The 24,251-nt window shown below is 45.5% G+C and overlaps 1 protein-coding gene across 2 annotated transcripts in view; it reads left to right on the top strand.

Moving 5' to 3' along the window:
* LOC110525948 (lipoxygenase homology domain-containing protein 1) overlaps positions 1–24,251 on the top strand; it is a 40,856-nt gene that overhangs the window by 8,617 nt on the left and 7,988 nt on the right. Inside the window, exons 7-35 of one of the 2 annotated variants that reach the window (XM_090237926.1) lie at positions 118–266; positions 2,914–3,037; positions 3,468–3,577; positions 3,741–3,881; positions 4,013–4,148; positions 4,533–4,693; positions 4,900–4,986; positions 5,122–5,257; positions 5,346–5,500; positions 5,682–5,842; positions 6,046–6,122; positions 6,424–6,620; positions 7,214–7,406; positions 7,712–7,872; positions 11,237–11,404; positions 11,481–11,622; positions 11,760–11,911; positions 12,910–13,043; positions 17,847–17,995; positions 18,167–18,271; positions 18,470–18,598; positions 18,722–18,886; positions 19,176–19,357; positions 21,077–21,193; positions 21,460–21,622; positions 21,723–21,877; positions 23,457–23,669; positions 23,816–23,933; positions 24,026–24,234. In XM_090237926.1, coding sequence (XP_090094052.1) covers positions 118–266; positions 2,914–3,037; positions 3,468–3,577; positions 3,741–3,881; positions 4,013–4,148; positions 4,533–4,693; positions 4,900–4,986; positions 5,122–5,257; positions 5,346–5,500; positions 5,682–5,842; positions 6,046–6,122; positions 6,424–6,620; positions 7,214–7,406; positions 7,712–7,872; positions 11,237–11,404; positions 11,481–11,622; positions 11,760–11,911; positions 12,910–13,043; positions 17,847–17,995; positions 18,167–18,271; positions 18,470–18,598; positions 18,722–18,886; positions 19,176–19,357; positions 21,077–21,193; positions 21,460–21,622; positions 21,723–21,877; positions 23,457–23,669; positions 23,816–23,933; positions 24,026–24,234 — 4,289 coding nt within the window. Of the gene's footprint in view, positions 1–117; positions 267–2,913; positions 3,038–3,467; positions 3,578–3,740; positions 3,882–4,012; positions 4,149–4,532; positions 4,694–4,899; positions 4,987–5,121; positions 5,258–5,345; positions 5,501–5,681; positions 5,843–6,045; positions 6,123–6,423; positions 6,621–7,213; positions 7,407–7,711; positions 7,873–11,236; positions 11,405–11,464; positions 11,623–11,759; positions 11,912–12,909; positions 13,044–17,846; positions 17,996–18,166; positions 18,272–18,469; positions 18,599–18,721; positions 18,887–19,175; positions 19,358–21,076; positions 21,194–21,459; positions 21,623–21,722; positions 21,878–23,456; positions 23,670–23,815; positions 23,934–24,025; positions 24,235–24,251 lie in introns of those variants that run through there. The other variant, XM_036980101.2, reaches the window with a different exon arrangement.

Raw genomic sequence — 24,251 nt, 5'->3', positions numbered from 1 at the left:
TTATGAGTGATTGAGAAACTAAAATGTGATATCTTGTAGGTTACTGATTTACAGTTTAGGATTCTGGCCCATAGTACTCAAACATGCTCTGTGTGTTACATCTGACCCTTTTCATAGGTGAGAGGCGGTTGGACAATAAGAAGGATAACTTTGAGAAAGGCACGGAGGACAAGTTCACTTTAGAAGCTCCCCACCTCGGCAAAATTAGGAAGATTACCCTGGGTCACAACAACAAAGGCTCTTCCGCTGGATGGTTTGTGGACAAGGTACAGTGCAGTTAAAGCAAGTCTATGCTATGGCTATATGAACAGTTTTAATCTGGAGGCTCATTAGGATATAAACTCATAAAATGAAGGAACCAATGTTGCCAGCAGACCTGGGTTCAAATACTATTTCAGGTATTTTAACAAATTTTCAATACATTTCAAAACAAGTATTCAGATAACCTTTATTTGAAGAAAAAAACCAAGTAGTTGAATATTGAAATGTATTTGGAAATACATATGGAAAAAATACACTAACTCAAATACACTCCCATGCATTTAACCCAGGTAGTTTTTAATACAATTTGGTCAACTATTTGGTTTAAAAAGATAACCATTCAAATACTCAACTGAAATACTTGTATTGGGCTGTGTATTTGAACATACTCAAATACCAGTATCACTGGGGAAGCTAAGCCAGGGGAAAAAAGCCATATTGCAACCTATGTGTTGTGATAATTGCATTGTTTGCTCTATAACCTATTAGTTGATATGCCTTGCGAACATGATATAGGCCTAAGACCAAGACAATAAGACACAGTGGCAGAATAAATTCAACCACACCTTTGTTTTATCACAAAACCGGAGAGCAACCACTGTCCGGTGAAGTCCACAAAGCATTTTGCACGTAACAAACAGTCACATGACCTACAGCATGGTCAAGAAAGTTAATGTTTCCAACATTTTCAGACTACTAAGCTATTGATTTAGAACCATGGAGAGTTATTGTAAGTCTCAAAGTTGAGAGCTCAGAGCTGCTACACTATTCCAGCACCATTTCAACTTCAACATTTCAACATCATCAAATCACCTATACTTAGTCTAATACAGTGACAACTAAAAGATACCAAAAAACAATTTAGTCCAATCAACGTAAGCTAAATATGATTTGGCTGTCCATGGTTCGGCAGGGGCGGCAGGGTAGCCTAGTGGTTAGAGTGTTGGGCTAGTAACCGAAAGGTTGCAAGTTCAAATCCCCAAGCTGACAAGGTACAAATCTGTCGTTCTGCCCCTGAACGGGCAGTTAACCCACTGTTCCTAGGCTGCCATTGAAAATAAGAATTTGTTCTTAACTGACTTGCCTAGTTAAAAAAAAATGAAATAATAATAATTTGTGTGTGTGCTTTCCTGCAAGTAGAAAAATCATGTTGACTCACCCTGCTTGTAGAGAAATGCCAATGCCATCCTCCTCTCTTTCAATTTGAAGAAACAGTCTATGACTGTCATATAGTACATGCTTTTATTTACTACCTGGCTAAAATGCTTGCTCACTAGCCTAACTTCCTTCCATGGGCAACGTTAGCTAGTTAACATTAACCTTCTACATCTAGCTACATAGTGAACTTCCATCCTCTCAGTTCAGGGGCACAATTTATTTTATGGTTGTATCAGAATAACCACTATAATCATTCACAAGTATGGAGAATTAATTAAAACCACAAGTTCAAATCCCTGTCTCCATCCATGGCTAATTTAGGAAAGGGTCAATTTTAGCTAGCTAGCTGGCTAGCCACTGAAGGACAAGAACACAACGAGATGCAACAATTCAAATTGATTCTAGGAGTGAAGCCAAATCCAAACTGGCTTCCCATGACACTTTCTTTTGGTGCGCTGGGACCATACACAGTTGAGCTCACTCAGTTTAGCTCAACGCTGATTGGCTATTATATTATATTTGTTTTTATTAAGGGAGGCCAAATGCTCAATGGCTTCCCTTGCATTCAATGCTTATTTTATGAATACATCCCAATGTAAAAATACACAGAATCATTATTTGAAATAACAAATAATTAAATACATATGTATTTGAACCCATATCTGGTTGCCTGAACTGTTAAGACAATGTTTGTTTTAGACGGAGGCTGCTGAAATGCAAGATGAAGGAACAATCCATTCATATCATTCCATATCCTGCCCTATTCTATGTTTTACTGTATGTGAGCCCCTGTTGTTTCTGGAGAGGTAAATAAGACATGTGATCCTCATCTCCTCCTCTCCTCTCCTCCCCTCCCTGTCCTCTCATCTGAGACTGGTGTCCCATCACCTCCAACACATTCCAGTTACAGTGTGGAACCATGAGATGAGTTCACACACACACACACACACACACACACACACACACACACACACACACACACACACACACACACACACACACACACACACGCCAGAGGGACATCCTACCCAACCTGTAGTAAAGGAACACCAGGCCTCATTAAGGGATTATATTTCCAGTAGAGGGACAGTCTGTAGATGTGATGGTGATTGCCACACACTGACACCAAAGATCACCAAGATAGACATGATTTTATTCAGGGCTAATTCAAGAAACCATAACTTGCACCTTGAAAATGTGTTCTTTTAATGTATGGTCCTGTTTATATCCTGAATTCAGACCCATGAATGTGTCACCCTGTTGACTGCTAAAATGGAGGGTTGATGTAGGTGCTTGTTTATCCTCCTCCTTCCCAGAAGGACATTTGTCAAGTGTAAAGGTTTTGACCAGGGGTAACCAGGATGGGCTTTGAACCAGGAATCATGCAGTTACAGACACTGTGCCAATAGGGTTAGACCCCTTGGCAGACGCGAGGGAGGCCAGGAAAGGAGCTTGAACACAAACTGCATATTGCCCCTGGTCCTGTCCCTGCAGGTGCTCCTGGATGACATGGGAAACAAGTCTCTGTATGAGTTCCCCATCAACCGCTGGTTCGCCATCGATGAGGATGATGGGAAGATTCAGAGGGACATCCTAGTTGGAGGCAGTGAGCCCACAGGTGGGGAAAGACCAGACAACACTGTATATGACCCCCGAAACAGCAAAAAGACACATTACACTATTACATTACAGTATATTCAGTATTCGTTTAGTTTAAGTAACAAGTAAGTAAAAGGGGGCTGAGCAGCAACAACGAAAAATAAAGTATCATATGCAAATTCCTCTGGCTATAGGAGGTGCATGTAGACATTCACAGTGCAGTTGTCTCCATATTTAGTGCAGTGACATCTGCAATGATTGATTATTTCAAAAAGGAAACGAACAGTAAATGTACAATATCTCAGACCCTCCTGACATTCATTCTATTTTCCACACTATCAATGTTTTGATTTGGTTTTCCTGTTCAGTCATCTCTGAGTGGGTGTTCTGAAGCAGTGACATGAGTTGGCAGAGTGTCTGATTAGCTGACACGTAACTGTACCCGCCAGGTATTGTGTACCACGTCCAGGTGGTGACAGGGAAGGTCCGAGGAGCTGGCACCAACTCCAACCTCCACATGCTGATGCACGGCACCAAGGGCCTGAAGAACAGCGGCAAGGTACAGTCATACATCAAGTAGCATGTCATTTTAGAATGAATTGCATTTCCCTAGTCCAACGTGGCTACTTCCCTCCTTTTCGTCATTCATATTCATTAGAAGTCATAGGTGAAAGCAACGTGGTGTTTGTCTGTATAGTGATTGTACACGGTCTCTTCCACAGATCTTCCTGCAGGGGGGTAAGTTTGAGCGTGGTCTGACGGACATCTTTAACGTGGAGATATCTGCCCTGCTCAGCCCCCTCAGCCGAGTCACCATCGGCCACGACAATGGAGGAGTCAGCGCTGGCTGGTACTGCGAGAAGGTGCGAGTACACACATACACACGCACACACACACACTAATATAAATAAATTACTTCCTTATATGTTTAACATCCCAATCTATTTCCAGTCAACATATGACAGTGAGTCTCTTGTGCGTGTTTATGTTCCAGATAGTGGTGTTCTGCCCGTTCACAGGGATCGAGCAGACCTTCCCTTGCAGTAAATGGCTGGATGAGAGTGAAGGTGACGGACTGATAGAGAGAGAGCTCTATGAGATGGTCTCACTAAGGCAGAGGAAACAGAAGAGTAAGCCACATTACTTGAATTCTCATTACCTCTCGGATGTAATATCTTTAATTCTCTCGCCTAGCTATTCTTAAACATTTTATCCCATTCCATGTGTAATAGATAGAAAAAAACGCTGCTTATGGTACTGTATGTCTCGGAGAATCTGAGTAGGGTGCTCCAGGGCCGCAAATGTACAGAGTTCCAATTTCCATTCTCATATCAGTGGAATGTAAACATCGTATAACTTTTGTTTCTAACATAGAAACCGTTAAAATTCTGACTCTCAAACTGAGTTTGCTAAACAAATTCTATATAATCTGTATCTGTGGTTTGAGGTGTTTTTCCAGAGTGTGTGTCTGTTGAGTTTGGAGAATACTTCTCAGTTTGTCTGGTCCTCTTCAGAGCACCCCTGGTCTCTGTGGATCTGGACGTCAGATCTCCCTGGCGCAGGAACAGACGCATCCGTTTACTTCCAGATCTATGGGGAGAAGGGCAAGTCAGACGAGATGAGACTGGACAACAAAGCAGACAACTTTGAACAGGGCCAGCTGGATAAGTTCATGGTGTGTATGATGTATTCAGGATAGATGGATGGACTGACAGATGGGTGGACTAAAAAGACAGACAGACAGAATGACAGGCAGGCAGAAGGACAGACCGACAGAATGGCAGAAAGACAGACAGACAGACAGACATACTGATTAATCGTTACTCAGATTAATTCCTGAGTAACGATGGATGTGTACTGTTCTTGTTATTCAACACACAGGTTGAGCTACCTGACTTGGGGAAGCTTACAAAATGTCGCATCTGGCATGAAAAGAGAAGCCCTTTTGCAGGGTGGCATTTGAGTAAGGTGAGCAAATGAAAACATTAAGAAAAAACATCCACAAATAAGCTTGAGGTCTCACACCCTATATAATGCACTACATTTGGCAAGAGCAGATGTGATAAGAGATTTGCCCTGTTGACTCTCTTGGTGTTTCCGCAGGCATCTCTGATGAAAACTTTGACAAAGGAGAAGTTTAAGTTCCCCTGTGAGCGCTGGCTGGATACTAACGAGGATGACAACGAGTTAGTTAGAGAGCTGCCTGCCACTGGAGACCTGATTGCTGAACCCCTGCCCTGTAAGGTCACAAAGGATCATCTACTGCATTGTTTCACCCTATGCAAACATACTAGCGTTGTTAAGTGAATGCTGTTGTGTTGTTGTAGTGATAAAGTACCGTGTGACTGTGTGCACGGGGAAGTTTGGCGGCAGCGGGACGGACGCCACTGTCTTCCTCAATCTGATTGGTGACCTGGGGGACACAGGCGAACGTACGCTGGTCAACTGCAAAAACAACGTCAACAAGTTTGAGAAAGGCAACGTGAGTCCAGGAGACCCACTCTAGGCCTCTTGGAACATATCTAAGGATTGCACTATAGGCTGTTTACTCAAATGATAAATTAACAGGATTTTCCACATACCTTAGCTGTAATCGATTCACCAAGACAGTTTACATAAATGTCTTCCTCATAGATCTCTCTATCTCTCACTCTCTGATTCAGATGGATGAGTTCATTATTGAGGCGGTGTCAATCGGGCAGGTGCGGCGTGTGCGTATCGGGCACAACGGACGGGGCGGAGGTTGTGGCTGGTACTTGGAGAAAGTGATGGTCAGGGAAGAGGGACAGGCTGAGTCTCAGGTTGTAGAGTTCCCCTGCGGCAGGTGAGACATGGAACAGGAAGTTTGTGGAACAGATGACTTAGCCAGGTATCTCCTAGGACAGGTATGGAATGTATGTAACATCTATGACCTTGGGGAATATGATTGAATAGGTGCCAGGTGATCAGAGAATAGGGTCAGGTTGCGATAACAGCAGGTAATTTGGGTAAGAGTTAAGACGGCCATGTTTTCCTTTACCATCTCAGGTGGCTAGATCGGAATGAGGATGACGGACAGATTGTTCGGGAGTTGGTGCCATTTTCAGACGGCCAGCGTCTTTACAGTAAGTGTTTGTGGGAAAATATATTCATATTTTGTCATTTAGCAGGCACTTTTATCCAAAGCGACTTACAATGGTGAGTGCATACACTTTTGTCTTTTTTTCCCTGTGGGAATTGAACCCACAACACTGTTTTTGCAAGCGCCATGCTCTACTAGCTGAGCCACACGAGAGCTGTCAACTCACTGAGAACTTTGTTGAAGTTGTCGTACGGAGACCACATTACTGTATTTACTACATTTGTTTCACCGCCACGTGAGTGAATAAACACACCTGAACTACAACTTGTAGTTCTGCCTTTCAGATGTTAGCTATCATGTGTCGGTGAAGACAGGCAGCGTCAGTGGAGGCAGCTCGAACTCCACCGTTTTTGCGAAGCTGTATGGGGAGAAGGGAGACACCAGTAAGATGATGCTGGTGGTCTCTGACAACAACCTGCGCAACTACTTTGAGGTGGGCCGGGTGGATGTGTTCACTGTGGAGACGTTTGACATTGGACAGGTACAGTAACAGTAGAATTCTTGGTTTTAGTGTTAGAGGCTATTAGAGTTGGACGGTATCCAGATATACTGTTTCTGTACCATACTGGGGTATACGGTATTAACGAATGTGCACACAAGGGCCGCTACCCCTCCTCCCAAAAACAAAAATTGAAGGAAACGGGGATCTTGATCCAGGAGGGGATTGAATAGCTCTGCTGTAACCAAGAAGCTTGATCTTGACATCTAGCCACTTAGCTAGCAAGTTAGCAAACCAAATGCATAGCTGGAACCCTGAGAAGAATATTATTTATTTAGATAACATTTATTTTTAAGGTGTTGAAAACCATACCCTCGATATACGGTATAAACGGTATGTCGCCAAGCCTAGAGGCGATGCCTTTATTTCTGCCAAAGTGTAATCTCTCCAAAATGAAAGATATATATACACAAGCATTGTATACCTTATTCATACAAGACTGAATCCTTAAGATACATGCACATAAGTCAGACTTTCATTAAAATCATGTATTGATGTTAACCTGAGATGCATACAAAATTGAATATTTGGTGAATATGAGTAGAAAAATAAATGTTTTTTTTTTTGTACACCAGATCAGCCGTCTGATGATTGGCCACAACAACGAGGGGATGAATGCTGGTTGGTTCCTGGACAGTGTCCAGATCATGGTGCCGACCAGTGGGAGTCAGTACATGTTCCCCAGCCACCGCTGGCTCTGTAAGGACGAGGCAGACGGCAAGACCGAGGTGGTGATCTACCCTAGCGAGATCCTGGACATTAAACAATGTAAACACACCTATTACAATACACCCTCATACACACCCAATTAATTATAAACAGACACACACCTATAGATGTTTACTGCTTTATTTTTTTTTATATACTGTACAGGGAATCCAATCAATCTCTCAGGCTATCCACACAGATATGGAAAATTGAACTAACTTATATCCAAAGATTTTGATTGGGGCGCATAGAGGCCCAATATATATATTTTTTTGCCTCTATGTGCCTCAATCACAATCTTTGGATATATATATATAGTTGTGTTCTTCTGTAATATCATTATTTTGTTTCATCTTGTTTTGCAGTGATAAACTATGAGATAACAGTGGTGACAGGTGATGTGAGTTTTGCTGGAACCAACGCTAACGTTTTCATCCAGATCTACGGTGGTAAGGGCAAGACAGAGGTCATCAATCTGGCCAGCAGGTCCAACAACTATGAGAGAGCAACTACTGAGATATTCAAGGTCATTATTGTCATATTTCATGTCAATACTTTTTTTCTGAGAAACTATTTGAGACAAACTGACATTATTCAATAGCATACAATATCGTTATAGACACATTAATATGGTTTGAAAATATGAATAACACCAATGAAGTGTGTGTCTTCACCGGGGATAGTATTAAATATTATAGTCTGACAGGGATCAGGGTACACTCTTAGAAAAAAGGGTACGGTATTGTTCCCTGGGATACAAAAGGTAAAAATACATACATTGTACCTTCAGAGGTACACATATGATCTAGGGCTGGGAATTGCCAGGGACCTCACGATACAATATTATCATGATACAATATATATTTGCGTTTCAATACTGTGATTTTATTGCGATTTCATGGTCCAAACATTGCTCACCATATGTCTGCTGCAGAGGGATAAGAGAGAGCCATGAGAAAACTAGTTTTGATCAGTCATGGAAATGAAAGCGCTGAAAACAAATTGGTTCTCTATTTAGAAAGATGGAGAACAAGCTATGTAGGAAAAATCTTGGAGTTTTGGTGCAGGTACAGCCAACTAGCGTAAAAATTATATTGTGATATTGTCAAAACGATCTGATATATCGTCAAATAATATCCTGATATGTAGCTGTTTAGATTTTTTCCCCCATTACTAGTATGATCTCACATGGTACTGTTCGGTACATTTTAGGGTACATGTGCAAAAAAAATAGTATAATGGTACATTTGTGTATCCAAACATTTGAATATAAAAGCTACAATCATCACACTCCCAACGCACTGTGAAGGTACACTACTGTTTCCCAGGGTACAAACTTATTTTGTGTACCTTCACCTCTTGATGGTATTGATGTAACGCTCATCTGAAGAAGAGGGAGTGGACCAAAGCGCGGTACGTGTTCATGATGTTTATTAAAATCTGAACACTAGAACAAAATAACAGAGCAAAAAATGACAACGACCAGTTCTGTCAGGTGCAGCAACACAAAACAGAAAACTACCCGCAACACAGGTGGGAAAAAGCTGCCCAAGTATGATTCTCAATCAGAGACAACGATAGACAGCTGCCTCTGATTGAGAACCACACCTGGCCCGAACACAAAATAGAAAACAGAAATAAAGAAACTAGAATGCCCACCCTAGTCACACCCGGGCCTAACCAAAATAGAAAATAGAGAATAAAACCCTCTTTGGCCAGGGCGTGACTGTACACCCCCCCCCCTTCCCCCTCCCTCCAAAGGTGCGGACTCCGGCCGCAAAACCTGACTCTTTAGAGACTTACCCTTTGGGTCTAGACGGATGGACTGTCTGGCTGCGTACCATTGAGGGTGGCTTTTGTGGAACATAGACTTGATCTGGGTGGGCCTTCTTTATGGCGGCGGCTCTGGTGCGGGATGTAGACCCCCTCCGCCTCTAGCTCCCCCCACTTTGGTGGCGCCTCTGGTGCAGGGACCCTTGCCACCGACCCCGGACTGGGCACCCTCGTTGCTGGGGGCCCCGAACTGGGCACCGTCGTTTCTGGAGGCTCCGGACTGGAGACCGTCGTTGCTGGAGGCTCTGTGCCATGACTCCTCGCTGGAGGCTCCGTGCCATGACTCCTCGCTGGAGGCTCCGTGCCATGACTCCTCGCTGGAGGCTTCGTGCCATGACTCCTCACTGGAGGCTTCGTGCCATGACTCCTCACTGGAGGCTTCGTGCCATGACTCCTCACTGGAGACTTTGTGCCATGACTCCTCACTGGAGGCTTCGTGCCATGGATCATCACTGGAGGCTTCGTGCCATGGATCATCACTGGAGGCTTCGTGCCATGGATCATCACTGGAGGCTTCGTGCCATGGATCATCACTGGATGCTTCTTGCCATGGATCATCACTGGAGGGAGGAGACGTATGGGCAGTCTGGTATGTGGAGCTGCCACAGGGCTCACAAGGCTGGGGAGACTTACAAGAGGATTAGTTCTGGGCGCAGGCACAGGACTCACCAGGCTGGAGAGACATACAGGAGGCCCTGTCCTTGGCAGAGGCACCGGATACACTGGGCTTTGGAGGCGCACTAGAGGTCTCGAGCTACAGTGCCTTGCGAAAGTATTCGGCCCCCTTGAACTTTGCGACCTTTTGCCACATTTCAGGCTTCAAACATAAAGATATAAAACTGTATTTTTTTGTGAAGAATCAACAACAAGTGGGACACAATCATGAAGTGGAACGACATTTATTGGATATTTCAAACTTTTTTAACAAATCAAAAACTGAAAAATTGGGCGTGCAAAATTATTCAGCCCCTTTACTTTCAGTGCAGCAAACTCTCTCCAGAAGTTCAGTGAGGATCTCTGAATGATCCAATGATGACCTAAATGACTAATGATGATAAATACAATCCACCTGTGTGTAATCAAGTCTCCGTATAAATGCACCTGCACTGTGATAGTCTCAGAGGTCTGTCAAAAGCGCAGAGAGCATCATGAAGAACAAGTAACACACCAGGCAGGTCCGAGATACTGTTGTGAAGAAGTTTAAAGCCGGATTTGGATACAAAAAGATTTCCCAAGCTTTAAACATCCCAAGGAGCACTGTGTAAGCGATAATATTGAAATGGAAGGAGTATCAGACCACTGCAAATCTACCAAGACCTGGCCGTCCCTCTAAACTTTCAGCTCATACAAGGAGAAGACTGATCAGAGATGCAGCCAAGAGGCCCATGATCACTCTGGATGAACGGCAGAGATCTACAGCTGAGGTGGGAGACTCTGTCCATAGGACAACAATCAGTCGTATATTGCACAAATCTGGCCTTTATGGAAGAGTGGCAAGAAAGCCATTTCTTAAAGATATCCATAAAAAGTGTCGGTTAAAGTTTGCCACAAGCCACCTGGGAGACACACCAAACATGTGGAAGAAGGTGCTCTGGTCAGATGAAACCAAAATTGAACTTTTTGGCAACAATGCAAAATGTTATGTTTGGCGTAAAAGCACCACAGCTGAACACACCATCCCCACTGTCAAACATGGTGGTGGCAGCATCATGGTTTGGGCCTGCTTTTCTTCAGCAGAGTTAGGGAAGATGGTTAAAATTGATGGGAAGATGGATGGAGCCAAATATGCATATTCTAGCATCTGGTCCTGAGAAATAGCCCGTTTACTTTGGGAACGTTATTTTTCAAAAAATGAAAATAGTGCCCCCTAGCCTTAAGAACAACTCTTAACCTTTTTTTCTGAGAGTGTGCGGGATAAGCAAACCTGCAGTTACATGGCAAGGTTTTTTTGCTATAAAGGTCTAGCCATATTGGTGGAAGGTGGATAACGAGAAGTTACATTCTGAGAGGCCACAGTGTAACAAAGTCTGGCTTCTGTCCTGACAACTGTACTGTAGATAGAAGCCAGCAACGTAGGAAAGATCTTCAAGGTGCGTATCGGCCATGATGAGGCGGGGATCGGCTCCGGCTGGTTCCTAGAGAAGGTATACGTTAAACACCTAATCATGGGCATGGTGACCAAGGCGAAGAAAAAGGATGACAAGAAGAAGAAGAAGAAAAAGAAGGTAAATCAAATATTTTTTCAGTTTCCTGTACTTTGTAATATCAGACTTTCTCAATAACGCTCTATTCTATTCTCAGGAGGCGGAGGAGGAGACAGAGGAAGTGATGCAGGAGGTAGTGCAGACATATGTGTTCCCCTGCTCGCGCTGGCTGAGCCGGGGGGAGGAGGACGGGGAGCTGGTGGTGGAACTGCTTCCTGAGGATACAGACCAGCTGGAAGGTACTGGAGAGGGGAGAGGAGAGAAGAGGATACATTTTTTTTTGCTGCAAGTAGACAAATAATACAGTCACAAACAAACACATTAACTTATGGATCAAACTAAGTCTGACTTACCTATCCTATGTATTGTCTGACAGAGAACACCTATGAAGTGTGCGTCTTCACCGGGGACATGCTGGGGGCTGGGACTGACGCCAATGTCTACATCAATATTTATGGGGAGAACGGGGACACAGGGGAGCGCCTCCTCAGGAAGTCAGGCAACCTCAATAAATTTGAGTCAGGGCAGGTGAGAGAGGAGTCACACTACATGGGGAGAAAATTAACACTTACAGGAAACCAATTGGTCTTACAGGAAAACAATGGGTCTTACAGGAAAACAATGTGTCCATTGAAGTTAAGCGGTGCTTTACTTAGCAAACACTGGTCTACAAAGTATATACTGTAGCTGGTATGGGGAGACCGGACTTTGGCCTAGTTCTGCATGATTCCAGGTATTCTTGTAGCTTGGGTACCTGACTTTGTGTGCATTCTGCAATGCTACAATGTTGCTTTAATAAACTGTCACCCAGGCAAGTGCTCTTGTACGTGGAATGCCCACAATGCGCTCATTAGCTTTACATATCCCTTGGGAAATCAATAATCAGACCCTCACTAGACACAAAACACATATTCAGCAATATGAGCTTCCATGCAGACTGTTGCTCTGAGTGTTTCTCTAGGATTACATTAGGTCCATTAGGCCATCTGTGACTAAGAGCTGGAAGTAGTCGCCAAAGTCACTGAACCTGTCACCCTGTCTGTCGCTACATTGACAAACCTGATAGCGTGCATCCTCTTATTCAAAGTAGCGTAGGTATATGTTTACTAATCACTAAATGTGAACCAGTGAATTATTGAGCTTAAGTTTTGGCTCTTTGGAGCAAGGAGAAGTACACGTCCACAAACAATGTGTTTTATTTATTGCATCAGCCTAGAGAGGGACCTCTTGTCATGAATCAGTGACACACTTTTATAAGACCTTATTTAACAAATGAGTAGATAGTGTGCTATGTGGGAAATATGAGACCGTTTTGAGACTCTTTCTATGGAAGATGACAGACTTTTATTCAAGACTGCTGTTTTGGCACCTCTAATCATCTAATCACATGTTACAAATCCCTTCTTACTAAAACAGTACAAGGACAGCTGAATATCCCTTTATGGTTCTAGGTAGCAAAAACACATCAGTTGCAAGAGTAAAGAATCCCCAAAAGTCTCTCTGTCAATGTTGCTGTTGTCATACAGGAGGATGTGTTCACCATAACAGCCATTGAGCTGGGCCCCCTGCGGAAGCTACGCATTCGTCAGGACAACGCAGCGTCTTACTCCTCTTGGTACCTGGATCGCGTGGAGATAGTGGACACCAAGGATGACACCACGTAAGTCACTTTTGGGTGCATCCTAATAGTCTGAGGAGAGGAGGCTATTTTAAACTATTGAGATTCACCCAGACAGGAGTCACTTCCTCTCGTTCATTCCATATTGTAGCTACACTCACAAATGATCTTATCACTATCCTAGATATGACAGAATACTCACTCTCATGGTTGAACATAAAGTGTATCTGTGTGCAACAACAAAGTGTGTGACTGAATATAGTTCTCTTCCAAATAATAGTTTGGTGTCTCACTATGGGAATTTGCTCGATAGCTAATTCAATACAGAAGAATCCAATCACACAACGTCTGTCACAGACAGACAGGTCGAGTGGACAATGAGCCCCTCCCTCATAAGTGGCCACGCGCCCGCCCTCTGGTCATTCTCGCTCTCTTACTTGCGAAGATCTCTATGCTCTCCTGAGCGCCACTTGATCCATGTCTTCCTGCTTAATGTTTTCAGGTGAGCCGTAAAGGTAAACGCTACTGAATGTAGGACGTCAGCTCTACAGATTTAGTCTTTGTGATGAGTAATGACCCGAAGGAAAGTTTTTGCTTCGAGTAGAATTAGTCTCTGGTTGTAGCTAGTGTCACACAGCTAGCTACTGAAGCTAGCTCACACAAGTCAAGCTAACCACCATTAGCTCTTCCTACCTGCCCAGATGGCATCGGGGCGCCAGAGGAGAGGCGGTCCCCGGCAGGACCCCTGACACACCCTTCCCCGGCCTCGGCTTCTTCGCCCGGTCTCAAAGGGCAAAGTGGGAGGAGGGTGTGGAGTCCCCTTGGGTGTTGTCCACAATGCCCAAGGGGTACCGATTCCAATTCCGGTGCCGGCTCCCGTCTTTCAGGGGCCTTTGTGTCACCACGGTGGCCTACCCCATGAAGAAAACCCTGCGGCTGGAGATCTCCTCACTCCTGGACAAGGGTGCCATCCGCATGATCGAGACATCAGAACGGCTAGGTGGGCTCTACTCCAATTATTTTGCGGTCCCAAAAAGAGACGAAGGGTTGCAAGCGTTTCTGGACATCCGCAACCTCGATGGGTACTTGAAGGTACTGAGGTTCTACATGCTGTCCCCAGCCCACGTGTTGCAGGCCGTGTCCAGGGACCGGTGGTTTGTGACGCTGCACCTGAGGGTTGCGTACTTCCATGTTCCTGTTCACCCAGCTCATTGGGAGTACCTCCGATTCACTTTCAAAGGGACGGCTTATTAATTAATGGTTCTTCCCTTCGGCCTCTCCTTGGCACCCCGTACTTTCACAAAATGCATGGACGCTGTCCTGGCACCTCCCACGTCCAGAGGATTTGATGATCCTCAATTACCTGGACGATTGGCTGATTTGTGCTCCGACCAGGACCCAGGTCCTGTCAGACAGAGACATGCTCCTAACCCACATCAACCACTTTCGGCAGGGGCGGGTGGTATCCGCCCTGACCTGACAACACCTGTTGGGCTTTCTCCATCTCCGGCCTCTTCAACGGTGGTTCAACTCCCACCGGTTGCACCCGAATGCGCCACCGTCACCGCCAGCTATGGGTGACCTCACAGTGCCTCAGGGCATTGTTGAGGTGGCTCTGTCGCTCCTTTCTCTCAGGTGGGGTGGAGATGCAGAGGATGTGCCGCCGGGAACTGGTCAGCACACACGTCTCCCAGATTGACTGGGGGGGTGTGACCAAGGGCAGGTCGGCCAGCGGCTGTTGGCTACCCCCTTGGAGCGGCAGGCACATCATCTGAAGGGAAGACATGTCCTGGTGAGATCAGACAACACCACAGTGGTGGCTTACATCAACCATCAGGGTGGACTTATGGCATGGGAGCTTCTTCTCTGGGCTCAGGGACATCTAGTGTCTCGCACGTACCTGGCATCCTGAATGTGTCAGCAGATATGCTCTTGAGGGAGTGCCCGCCACCTTGGGGCTGGGGCCTACATCCCCAGGTGGTGCAGCACCTGTGGGACAAGATCGGGAGGGCGCAGGAGGACCTGTTTGCCTCCCTGGACAATGCACACTCCATGTTAGAGCCACCAGGGCCGCTGAGCTTGGATGTTCTGGCTCACGATTGGCCAGGGCTGGAGCTTTAGGCATTCCCCCTTTTCCCCTGATCCAGGCTGTGCTGGACAGGACCAGGATGGGTGAGCATCGTCTGCTGCTGGTGGCTCCATAGTTGCCCAGACAACCCTGGTTTAGCCTTCTTCTGTCCTTGTTGTCTGTGACACCTTGGCAACTGCCCCTGAGACCCGACCGGACCTGTTTCAGTCCGGGGGAACTCTGTGGCATCCGAGACCGCACCGCCTCAGTCTGTGGGCTCGGCCACTGAACGGCACCAATGGTCCATGTTAGGACTACAGGAGGGCGTAATGAACACCATGCAGAGGGTACAGGCTACAACCGTGGCATACCAGTTGCGCTGGCGTTTGTTCTGCTCTTGGTGCACTGGTATTGAGGTTGTGCCCGAGTCATGCGGGGTGCAGTATGTCCTCCAATACCTGCTGTCTCGCTTGGATGAGGGCTTGGCAACCTCTACACTGAAGGGTATTTGGCCGCTATACCTGGATGGATAGACAGGCTTATTGGGGTGCCATCCCTTGACCTCCAGGTTTATGAAGGGGGTTTGCTCCCTCAAACACCTCTCTATGAAGGTGGCTTTCTTGGTAGCGATTACTTCCATGAAGAAGGTGGGAGGAGTATATCTCTCCACCCAATCCTTCATTCTTTCCAAAGGTTCTGTCAGACAGGCATGTGAACATCCCTTTTATCCTGTCTGCTTACGACCCCCCGGCAGTGGCGGGGGAGTCTGGGCCTTCCTCCGGCATGCTGTGCCCTGTGCGGGCACTGGCTGCCTATGCGGAGCGGACACGGTCAGTGAGAACAACAGGCCAGCTCTTTGTCTACTATGGTGAGCGAGCCCTGTGGGCTGGGCTATCAAAGCAGAGGCTCTCTCACTGGATCGTGGACACAATTACGACAGCATACTGCTTGGCTGGCAGGCCAGTGCTGGGATCTGTTGTGGCACATTCAACACGAGGTGTGGCTGCGTCTTGGGCTCTACTGAGAGGAGTGCCCCGCGCTGACTTCTGTGCTACGGCCAGCTGGGCTTCCTCTTGCACCTTTGCTAGGTACTTTCGGGTAAATGTGGCACCTCCCTCAGTGGTTGGTTCAGCGGTCCTGGGCGTTGCCTCCCCTTCCGGGGACTGTGCCGGGATCCCCTTTCCACATTGACGGCCCCTGCGTCTCGGTCCCGCGATGGGTGGCCAGGTCCCTCTACCACCGATTAAATCTGGTACAGATATAACAATATATCGGAGTCATCCAATATAGTGAAACATAACAAAGGTTACGTATGTAACCACGGTTATGTGAGCTATATGGATCACTCAAATCCTCTACGGTGCTGAGGCGCCTCAAAAATTATGTTGAGAACGTGTGTCGCGGCCATGGGGTCTATATATAGGGGCGGACCCCAGCCGTGACACAGGTCTTCACGGGAGTAAATCTGTAAATCCTCACCTTGGATGTATCCCTCCGCTGCGGAATGATACCAATATATTGGAGTGATCCATATAGCTCACATAACCGTGGTTACATACGTAACCTTCGTCTCTTCCCATCAAAACAGTCCCTCTTAGCGTCGCTGCCCCCATAGGCACAGGCACTACAATATTGAGCTTGGCCACTAACCGCCTGTAGACATCGATACGCCTGTTTTTCTTATCTGGCGAAGATGCTCTGCTAGGGCGTTGGAGAGCCTTGAGCCTAGGGCTTCCTCGTCCCCTTCTTCCTTGTCTGGGAAGAGACGGCTAATGCTGTAGCCATTTTTCTCATCTTAAACGAGCTGCTAGATCGTCAAACAGCAGCTGAAGGTCTGCGGGGAAACCATCATTACCTCTGCCCAGAAGTGATGGAATTGGGGTTGTGGGGCCGCCTCCTTGCTGTGAGGGGTCTCGTGGAGGGCCTGCTCTGTGTAGTCTCCATTTGAGGCCGGTTCTCGGCCACTCCCTACAATGCACGAAGGACTCAGGTTCATCCCCAAGCAGTCGATACGCGAGGAGTGTGTATCCTTGGCTACTATCATGTCCCCACATGGACACAGGTGTGTGGGTGCTGGGGCAGGAGCCCTGCTCGGTTCACCCTGTGAAGCGGTTGCGGGTTCCTTGCCACGAGAAGAACACAAAGGTTGTGTACTCGGGCAAATCATAAGCTAGCTAGCGTACGCCTCGTGGTTAATAGCCTAGCTAGTTAGCACAATGTTAGCCAAAGAAAAGTGTTGTGCAACATAGTCCTTTGGCGAACAAAGAGCCTGTCTTGAATGTCCAGCTGTGAAGCGTGGTCGGTCGTTCTAGTCAAGGCTAAGAGTAAACGTAGGTTGAACTTAACCAGAGAGAAAGCTGACAATTATACTGTCTGAGCAGATAGGAAGAGCTAGTGGTGGTTAGCTAGCCGGGTTAGCTAAGCCTTGCTTTAAACAAGTCTCAGTAGCTAGCCATGTGATGCTAGCTACAACCGAGCAGATTCAAACAGTTAAACAGCAAGACAGGGATCAAGTCGTGCTGAGGAGAGCTTAGAGAGTGTAGTGATCTTCACAAGGAAGAGAGTGAGAATGACCAGAGGGCGGGCACGTGGCCACTTATAATCAGAGAGGGGCCCTCATTGGCCAATCGACCTCTGTCTGTGAGAGATGTTGTGTGATTGGATTCTTCCGTAGGGAATTCGCTATGAAGCTATGAAGCGAATTCCCGTAAGAGACACCTCACTCTATCATAGAACTGGAGTTACGCAAGTAATGTTAAGTATCTGTCTTGACACAGGTACTACTTCCCATGTAACCGTTGGCTGGCGGTGGATGAGGATGATGGACAGATCGCCAGGGAGCTGGTGCCCGTGGATGAGGCCTTCATGAAGAGGGATGATGATGAGGAGGGGACAGGTGCAGCTACCCTGGGGCTTGAGCAGAAAGGTAAGAGCCTCGACCAGTGTGGGTGTTTTTGCTGTTAACAACTCCTCAGTGGTTAACACGAAAGTTGTTTTGATGATTCATATTATTAGTGTCTATAATAACTTTAATAACAGTATTATGAACAGTCAATAACAGATCGCTCTCTTGTTATGTTTGCTTGTTTTCTTACAGCTATGTCTACAACTCTAGCCCTGAAAATAAAGACAGGAGAGAAGAAACATGCTGGAACGGATGCCAATGTTTTTGCTATCATTTATGGAGAAAAAGATGATACAGGTGCTATGAAATACAGTACAAGCTCCATTATAGTGGCATTATAATGTGGGCCAGTGTTAATATTATTATTTTTAATCTTCATTTTTTTTGGGGGGGGGGGCGGGGGGGGTTATAGCTTATTTAAATTCATATTTCAAAATGTAAACATGTTTGAACTACTAATATTCCTATCCCTAAACTCATGACTGTCTATTCCAGGGATAATCAACCTGAAGGCGTGTAAGACCCATAAGAACAAGTTTGAGCAGGGCATGGTGGATGAATTCACTGTGGAGGCTGTGGACCTGGGAGAGCTGGAAAAGCTACGCATCGGCCATGACAACTCAGGTGAGATCACGGGTTCATCCTTCCACTCATTTCCACCAATTAACAAAGTTGAAAAGAATACAAACATCCCCATTCTATGAAACCCCTGATCTCATGACCACTGTGTCTGTGTCTGGTGCCAAGGTGGCTCTCCTGGTTGGTTTCTGGACTGGGTGGAGATCGACGCCCCCTCTCAGGGCCAGCGACTCCGTTTCCCATGTGGCCGTTGGCTAGATAATGGAGAGGATGATGGGGCCATAGTGAGAGACCTGTACCCCAACGAGCTTCAGACTGAACTCTACATGCCATGTAAGTCATGCTCTTTAACATTTAAACAGGTATGGAGTATGATACTATGTTTTTACAACACTTTCCAAGGATCCTTACAATGTACTTTGCTGTCAAGAACTGTTTGCTTGGGTGTGCAGCCTGTTGTTCCAGTGCCAAGCACTAACTAACCTACAATATTCAACTAATCTTCTGTTCACCAGGAGGAGATGAATAAGCCCTATGCTCTGTAGCTGTGACACTTTAGGACTGGGGTTGGTGACTACTGATCTGTCATAGTGACATCAAACCATCTAATTTTGCTTTTCAGTTGTCCCCTATGAGATCAAGATGTACACAAGTGATGTGTTTGGTGCTGGGACAGATGCAGACGTGTTTATAGTTCTTTACGGCTGGAAGGGCCTCTGCACCCAGCAGAAACACCTGTGTGTCAACAAGCGAGAGAGAAGGCTGTTCTTCGAGAGAGGAGCTGAGGATATGTTTATCGTGGAGGTGTGTATGACTGTTCCTGTCTTAAACTATACAAATGATATACTTTTACATTTGAGAAGAGAAGTGTTTACATACAGTATATGCCAAGACTACAGAATGAAATGTAAAAGTGGATGGCATTTAATCTAATGTGCTGTATGATATCCAGTACCAGTCAAAAGTTTGGATACACCAACTCATTCAAGGGTTTTTCTTTATTTTTACTATTTTCTACATTGTAGAATAATAGTGAAGACATCAGAACTATGAAATAACACATATGGAATCATGTAGTAACCAAAAAAGTGTTAAACGAATCAAAATATATTTTAGATTTTAGATTCTTCAAAGTAGCCACCCTTTTCTGTGATGACAGCTTTGCGTGCGCTTGGCATTCTCTCAACCAACTTCACCTGGAATGCTTTTTCAACAGTCTTGAAGGAGCTGAGCACTTGTTGGCTGCTTTTCCTTCACTCTGCAGTCCAACTCATTCCAAACCATCTCAATTGGGTTGAGGTTGGGTGATTGTGAAGGCCAGGTCATCTTATGCAGCACTCCATCACTCTCCTTCTTGGTCAAATAGCCCTTACACAGCCTGGAGGTGTGTTGGGTCATTGTCCTGTTGGAAAACAAATTATAGTCCCATTGATCGCAAACCAGATGTGATGGCGTATTACTGCAGAATGCTGCAGTAGCCATGCTGGTTAAGTGTGCCTTCAATTCTAAATAAATCACAGACAGTGTCATCAGCAAAGCACCCCTACATCATCACACATCCTTCTCCATGCTTCACGGTGGGAACCACACATGCGGAGATCATCCGTTCACCTACTCTGCCTCTCACAAAGACACTACGGTTGGAACCAAAAATCTCACATTTGGACTCATCAGCCCAAAGGACATATTTCCACCAGGTCTAACATCCATTGCTCGTGTTTCTTGGCCCAAGAAAGTATCTTATTGTTATTGGTGTCCTTTAGTAGTGGTATCTTTGCAGCAGTTCAACTATGAAGGCCAGATTCACTTAGTTTTCTCTGAACAGTTGATGTTGAGATGTCTGTTACTTGAACTCTGTGAATTTTTTATTTGGGATGCAATTTCTGAGGCTGGTAACTCTAATGAACTTATCCTCTGCAGCAGAGGTAACTCTGGCTCTTCCAGTGGCGGTCCTCATGAGAGCCAGTTAGCGCTTGATGTTTTTTTGCGGCTGGACTTGAAGAAACTTTCTTCAAGAAAAGTTATTGAAATGTTCCACATTGACTGGCCTTAAAGTCTTAAAGTAATGATGGACTGTTTCTCTTTGCTTATTTGAGCTGTTCTTGCCATAATATGGACTTGGTCTTTTACCAAATAGGGTAATCTTCTGTATACCACTCCTACCTTGTCAAAACAACACTGATTGGCTCAAATGCATTAAGAAGGAAATAAATTCCACATGAACTTTTAATAAGGCAAACCTGTTAATTGAAATGCATTCCAGGTGACTACCTCATGAAGCTGGTTGAGATAATGCCAATCATGTGCAAAGTTGTCGTCAAGGCAAAGGGTGGCTACTTTGATATGAAATATCTTTTGATTTGTTTAACACTATTTTGGTTACTACATTATTCCATATGTGTTATTTAATAGTTTTGATGTCTTCACTATTATTCTACAATGTTGAAAATAGTGAAAATAAAGAAAAACCCTTGAATGAGTAGGTGTGTCCAAACTTTTGACTGGTACTATATGTGCCTGTAGTTGGAGGATGTGGGTGATGTCATTGAGAAGATCCGTATTGGTCACGACAACAGCGGGACCAACCCTGGCTGGCACCTTGACAGAGTGGAGATCAGACGCCTACTCAGGAAGGGAAAGGTACTGAAGAACTGCATCTCATTCCTTCTCCCCTGTCCTCATTCACTCATGAATGGGCAATGTCTTATTTAAAAAACGTTGTCCCCTTCACCCTGTTCACTCTCTCTGCTTCTCATCTCTGAGATGACAGAAGAGTGAGGTTTGAGCAAAAGCATCACCTACAGTAATCTTTACCCCATTGTGTTAATCTATTCAGTCGAATCGGATAATCAAAGTATAATTCATGAAACTAATCAAAAACCCTTCCAACATGGCTGCTCCCTCAGGGTTCGGAGACGACCATCTTACCGTGTGAGCGCTGGTTGGCCAAGTCAGAGGACGATGGGGAGACGGTGAGAGAGCTCGTTCCCTCTGATATTATCACAGAGAAACTGCTGAAGGAAGGAAAACTGAAACACACAGAGATGGAGGTGGAGGATGCCCTTGAAAGTAGGTCCCTAGCTTCCTATACATGGTCATATGAGAGATATCCTCCCTCCTGTTCTGTTACATTGAATTGACATTAATGACTGCCTTTAATGTTCTCCAGCTCACACCTATAAGGTGTCTGTGAGAACGGGTGACATGTACGGAGGAGGGACCGACGCCAAAGTGTTTCTCACCATCTACGGAGACCTGGGAGACACGGGGGAACGCAAACTCAGCAAGTCTGAGAGCAACAGCAACAAGTTTGAAAGAGGGGCGGTATGTGTGTTATTATTTGGTAACACTTTACATTAAGTTGCAAAGATACCATATATACTGAACAAAAATATGAACGCAACATGTAAAGTGTTGGACCCATGTTTCATGAGAAATAAAAGATCCCAGAATTTTTCCAAATGCACAAAAAGCTTATTTATCTCAAATGTTGTGCATAAATTTGTTTACATCCCTGTTAGTGAGCATTTCTCCTTGGCCAAGATAATCCATCCACCTGACAGGTGGGGCGGCAGGGAGGCCTAGTGGTTAGAGTGTTGGACTAGTAACCGAGCTGACAAGGTACAAGTCTGTCGTTCTGCCCCTGCCCCTGAACCCACTGTTCCTAGGCCGTCATTGCAAATAAGAATTTGTTCTTAACTGACTTGCCTAGTTAAATAAAGGTCAAATAAATAAAAATAATATAAATATCAAAGAGCTGATTAAACCTTGTGTTGGTGACAATAGAAGGCCACTCAGAAATGTGTCAAGTTTTGGGGGAGTGTGCAATTGGCATGGTGACTGCAGGAACGTCCACCAGAGCTGATAATTGAAATGTTCATTTCTCTACCATAAGCCGCCTCCAATGTCGTTTTAGAGAATTTGGCAGTACGTCCAACTGGCCTCACAACCGCAGACCACGTGTAACCACGTCAGTCAGCCCAGGACCTCCACATCCGGCTTCTTCACCTGCATTATTGTCTGAGACCACCCGGACAGCTGATGAAACTGGGGGTTTGCACAACCAAAGAATTTCTGCACAAACTGTCAGAAACCGTCTCAGGGAAGCTCATCTCTCCTCTCCTTGTTGGGCTCACCAGAGGCTTGACCTGACTGCAGTTCAGCATCATAAACGATTTCAGTGGGCAAATGGTCACCTTTGATGGCCACTGGCACGCTAGAGAAGTATGCTCTTCACGGATGAATCCCGGTTTCAACTGTACCAGGTAGATGTCAGCATGTACAGAATTCCTGGAAGCTGAAAATGTCCCAGTTCTTCCATGGCCTGCATACTCACCAGACATTTCGCACGTTGAGCATGTTTGGGATGCTCTGGATCGACGTGTACGACAGTGTGTTCCAGTTCCCAACAATATCCAGCAACTTCGCTCAGCCATTCAAGAGGAGGGGGACAACATTCCGAAGCCCACTATCAACAGCCTGATCAACTCTATGCAAAGGAGATGCATAAAGCAAATGATGGTCTCACCAGATACTGACTGGTTTCCTGATCCACGCCCCTACCTTTTTTTTAAAGATATCTGTAACCAACAAATGCATATCTTTATTTCCAGTCATTTGAAATCCATAGATTAGGGCATAATTCATGTATTTAAATTGATTGATTTCATTATGTCGACTGTAACTCAGTAAAATCTTGCATGTTCCGTTTATATTTTTGTTCAGTGTAGTTTACCATGTAGTTCCATGGGATACTAACACTGTCTATTAGGGGTAACTAATTAATGTAATGGAGGACTGGTCCCTGATTCCCTCAAGCCTCTCTCAGTCCATCGTAGTCCCTAAGAGCAGACCGGTTAATTTGACTTCACTGCATGGGGTCCTTTCTTCTTCTCTCTCCCAGGTGGATAAGTTCTCCATCGAGGCGGTGGATCTTGGCCAGGTGTTTAAGATCCGTATTCGCCACGACAACTCCGAATTTATGGGGTCAGACTGGTACCTGGACCAGGTAGAGGTGATGGACATGGAAACAGAGGAGGTATATATGTTCCTGTGTGAGCGTTGGCTTTCCAAGAAGAAGGAGGACAAACGCATCGAGAGAACCTTCTACATCAAGGTAACAGTAATAGTGTATATATTACAGATTTTTTCACACAAAGCCCCCCCAAAGCAATATCCAGAGCTTCTGGCATTGTTCTAGTCTCATCAGAACTGTTGGCATCATTGTGATGTTCTTTAGTGGATTGTTTTGGCACTTCCCAGGATTATGAGGGTGAGAGGAACGTTGATCCAAACAAGAAGAGCACCCAGGCCAAGACAGGGCTGGACAGGAATGCAAACAAGAAGAAGAAGAAAAAGGCGGTCGTAGAGGAAGGTCCAGGTAAGCGAGCACATTGTTTGCAACATTGCTTCATTAAACTCTGGGAGCATGTAAACACTGTGTGGGTGTTCTCTTTCCTTCCTGCTGGCCAGTCATCCCCTACCACTTCACTGTGTCTACTGCTATGGACCCTGACGCCAGCACCACAGCCAGGGTTTATGTCATCGTTATGGGACCCAATGACATTGAGACGGAGCGTCTGTGGCTGGACCTGCCTGAGGGGAAGAAGAGCTTCGCCGCAGGGACCATGGAGAACTTCCAGTGTTACGGAACTGACGTGGGAGAGATCAAGAGGGTGGAGGTAAGGATGAGGACGCT

The sequence above is a fragment of the Oncorhynchus mykiss genome, chromosome 6 (assembly GCF_057628025.1).
Source record: "Oncorhynchus mykiss isolate SJ-2025 chromosome 6, ASM5762802v1, whole genome shotgun sequence".
Lineage (NCBI taxonomy): Eukaryota > Metazoa > Chordata > Actinopteri > Salmoniformes > Salmonidae > Oncorhynchus > Oncorhynchus mykiss.
This window is presented reverse-complemented; position numbering and strand designations above follow the sequence as displayed.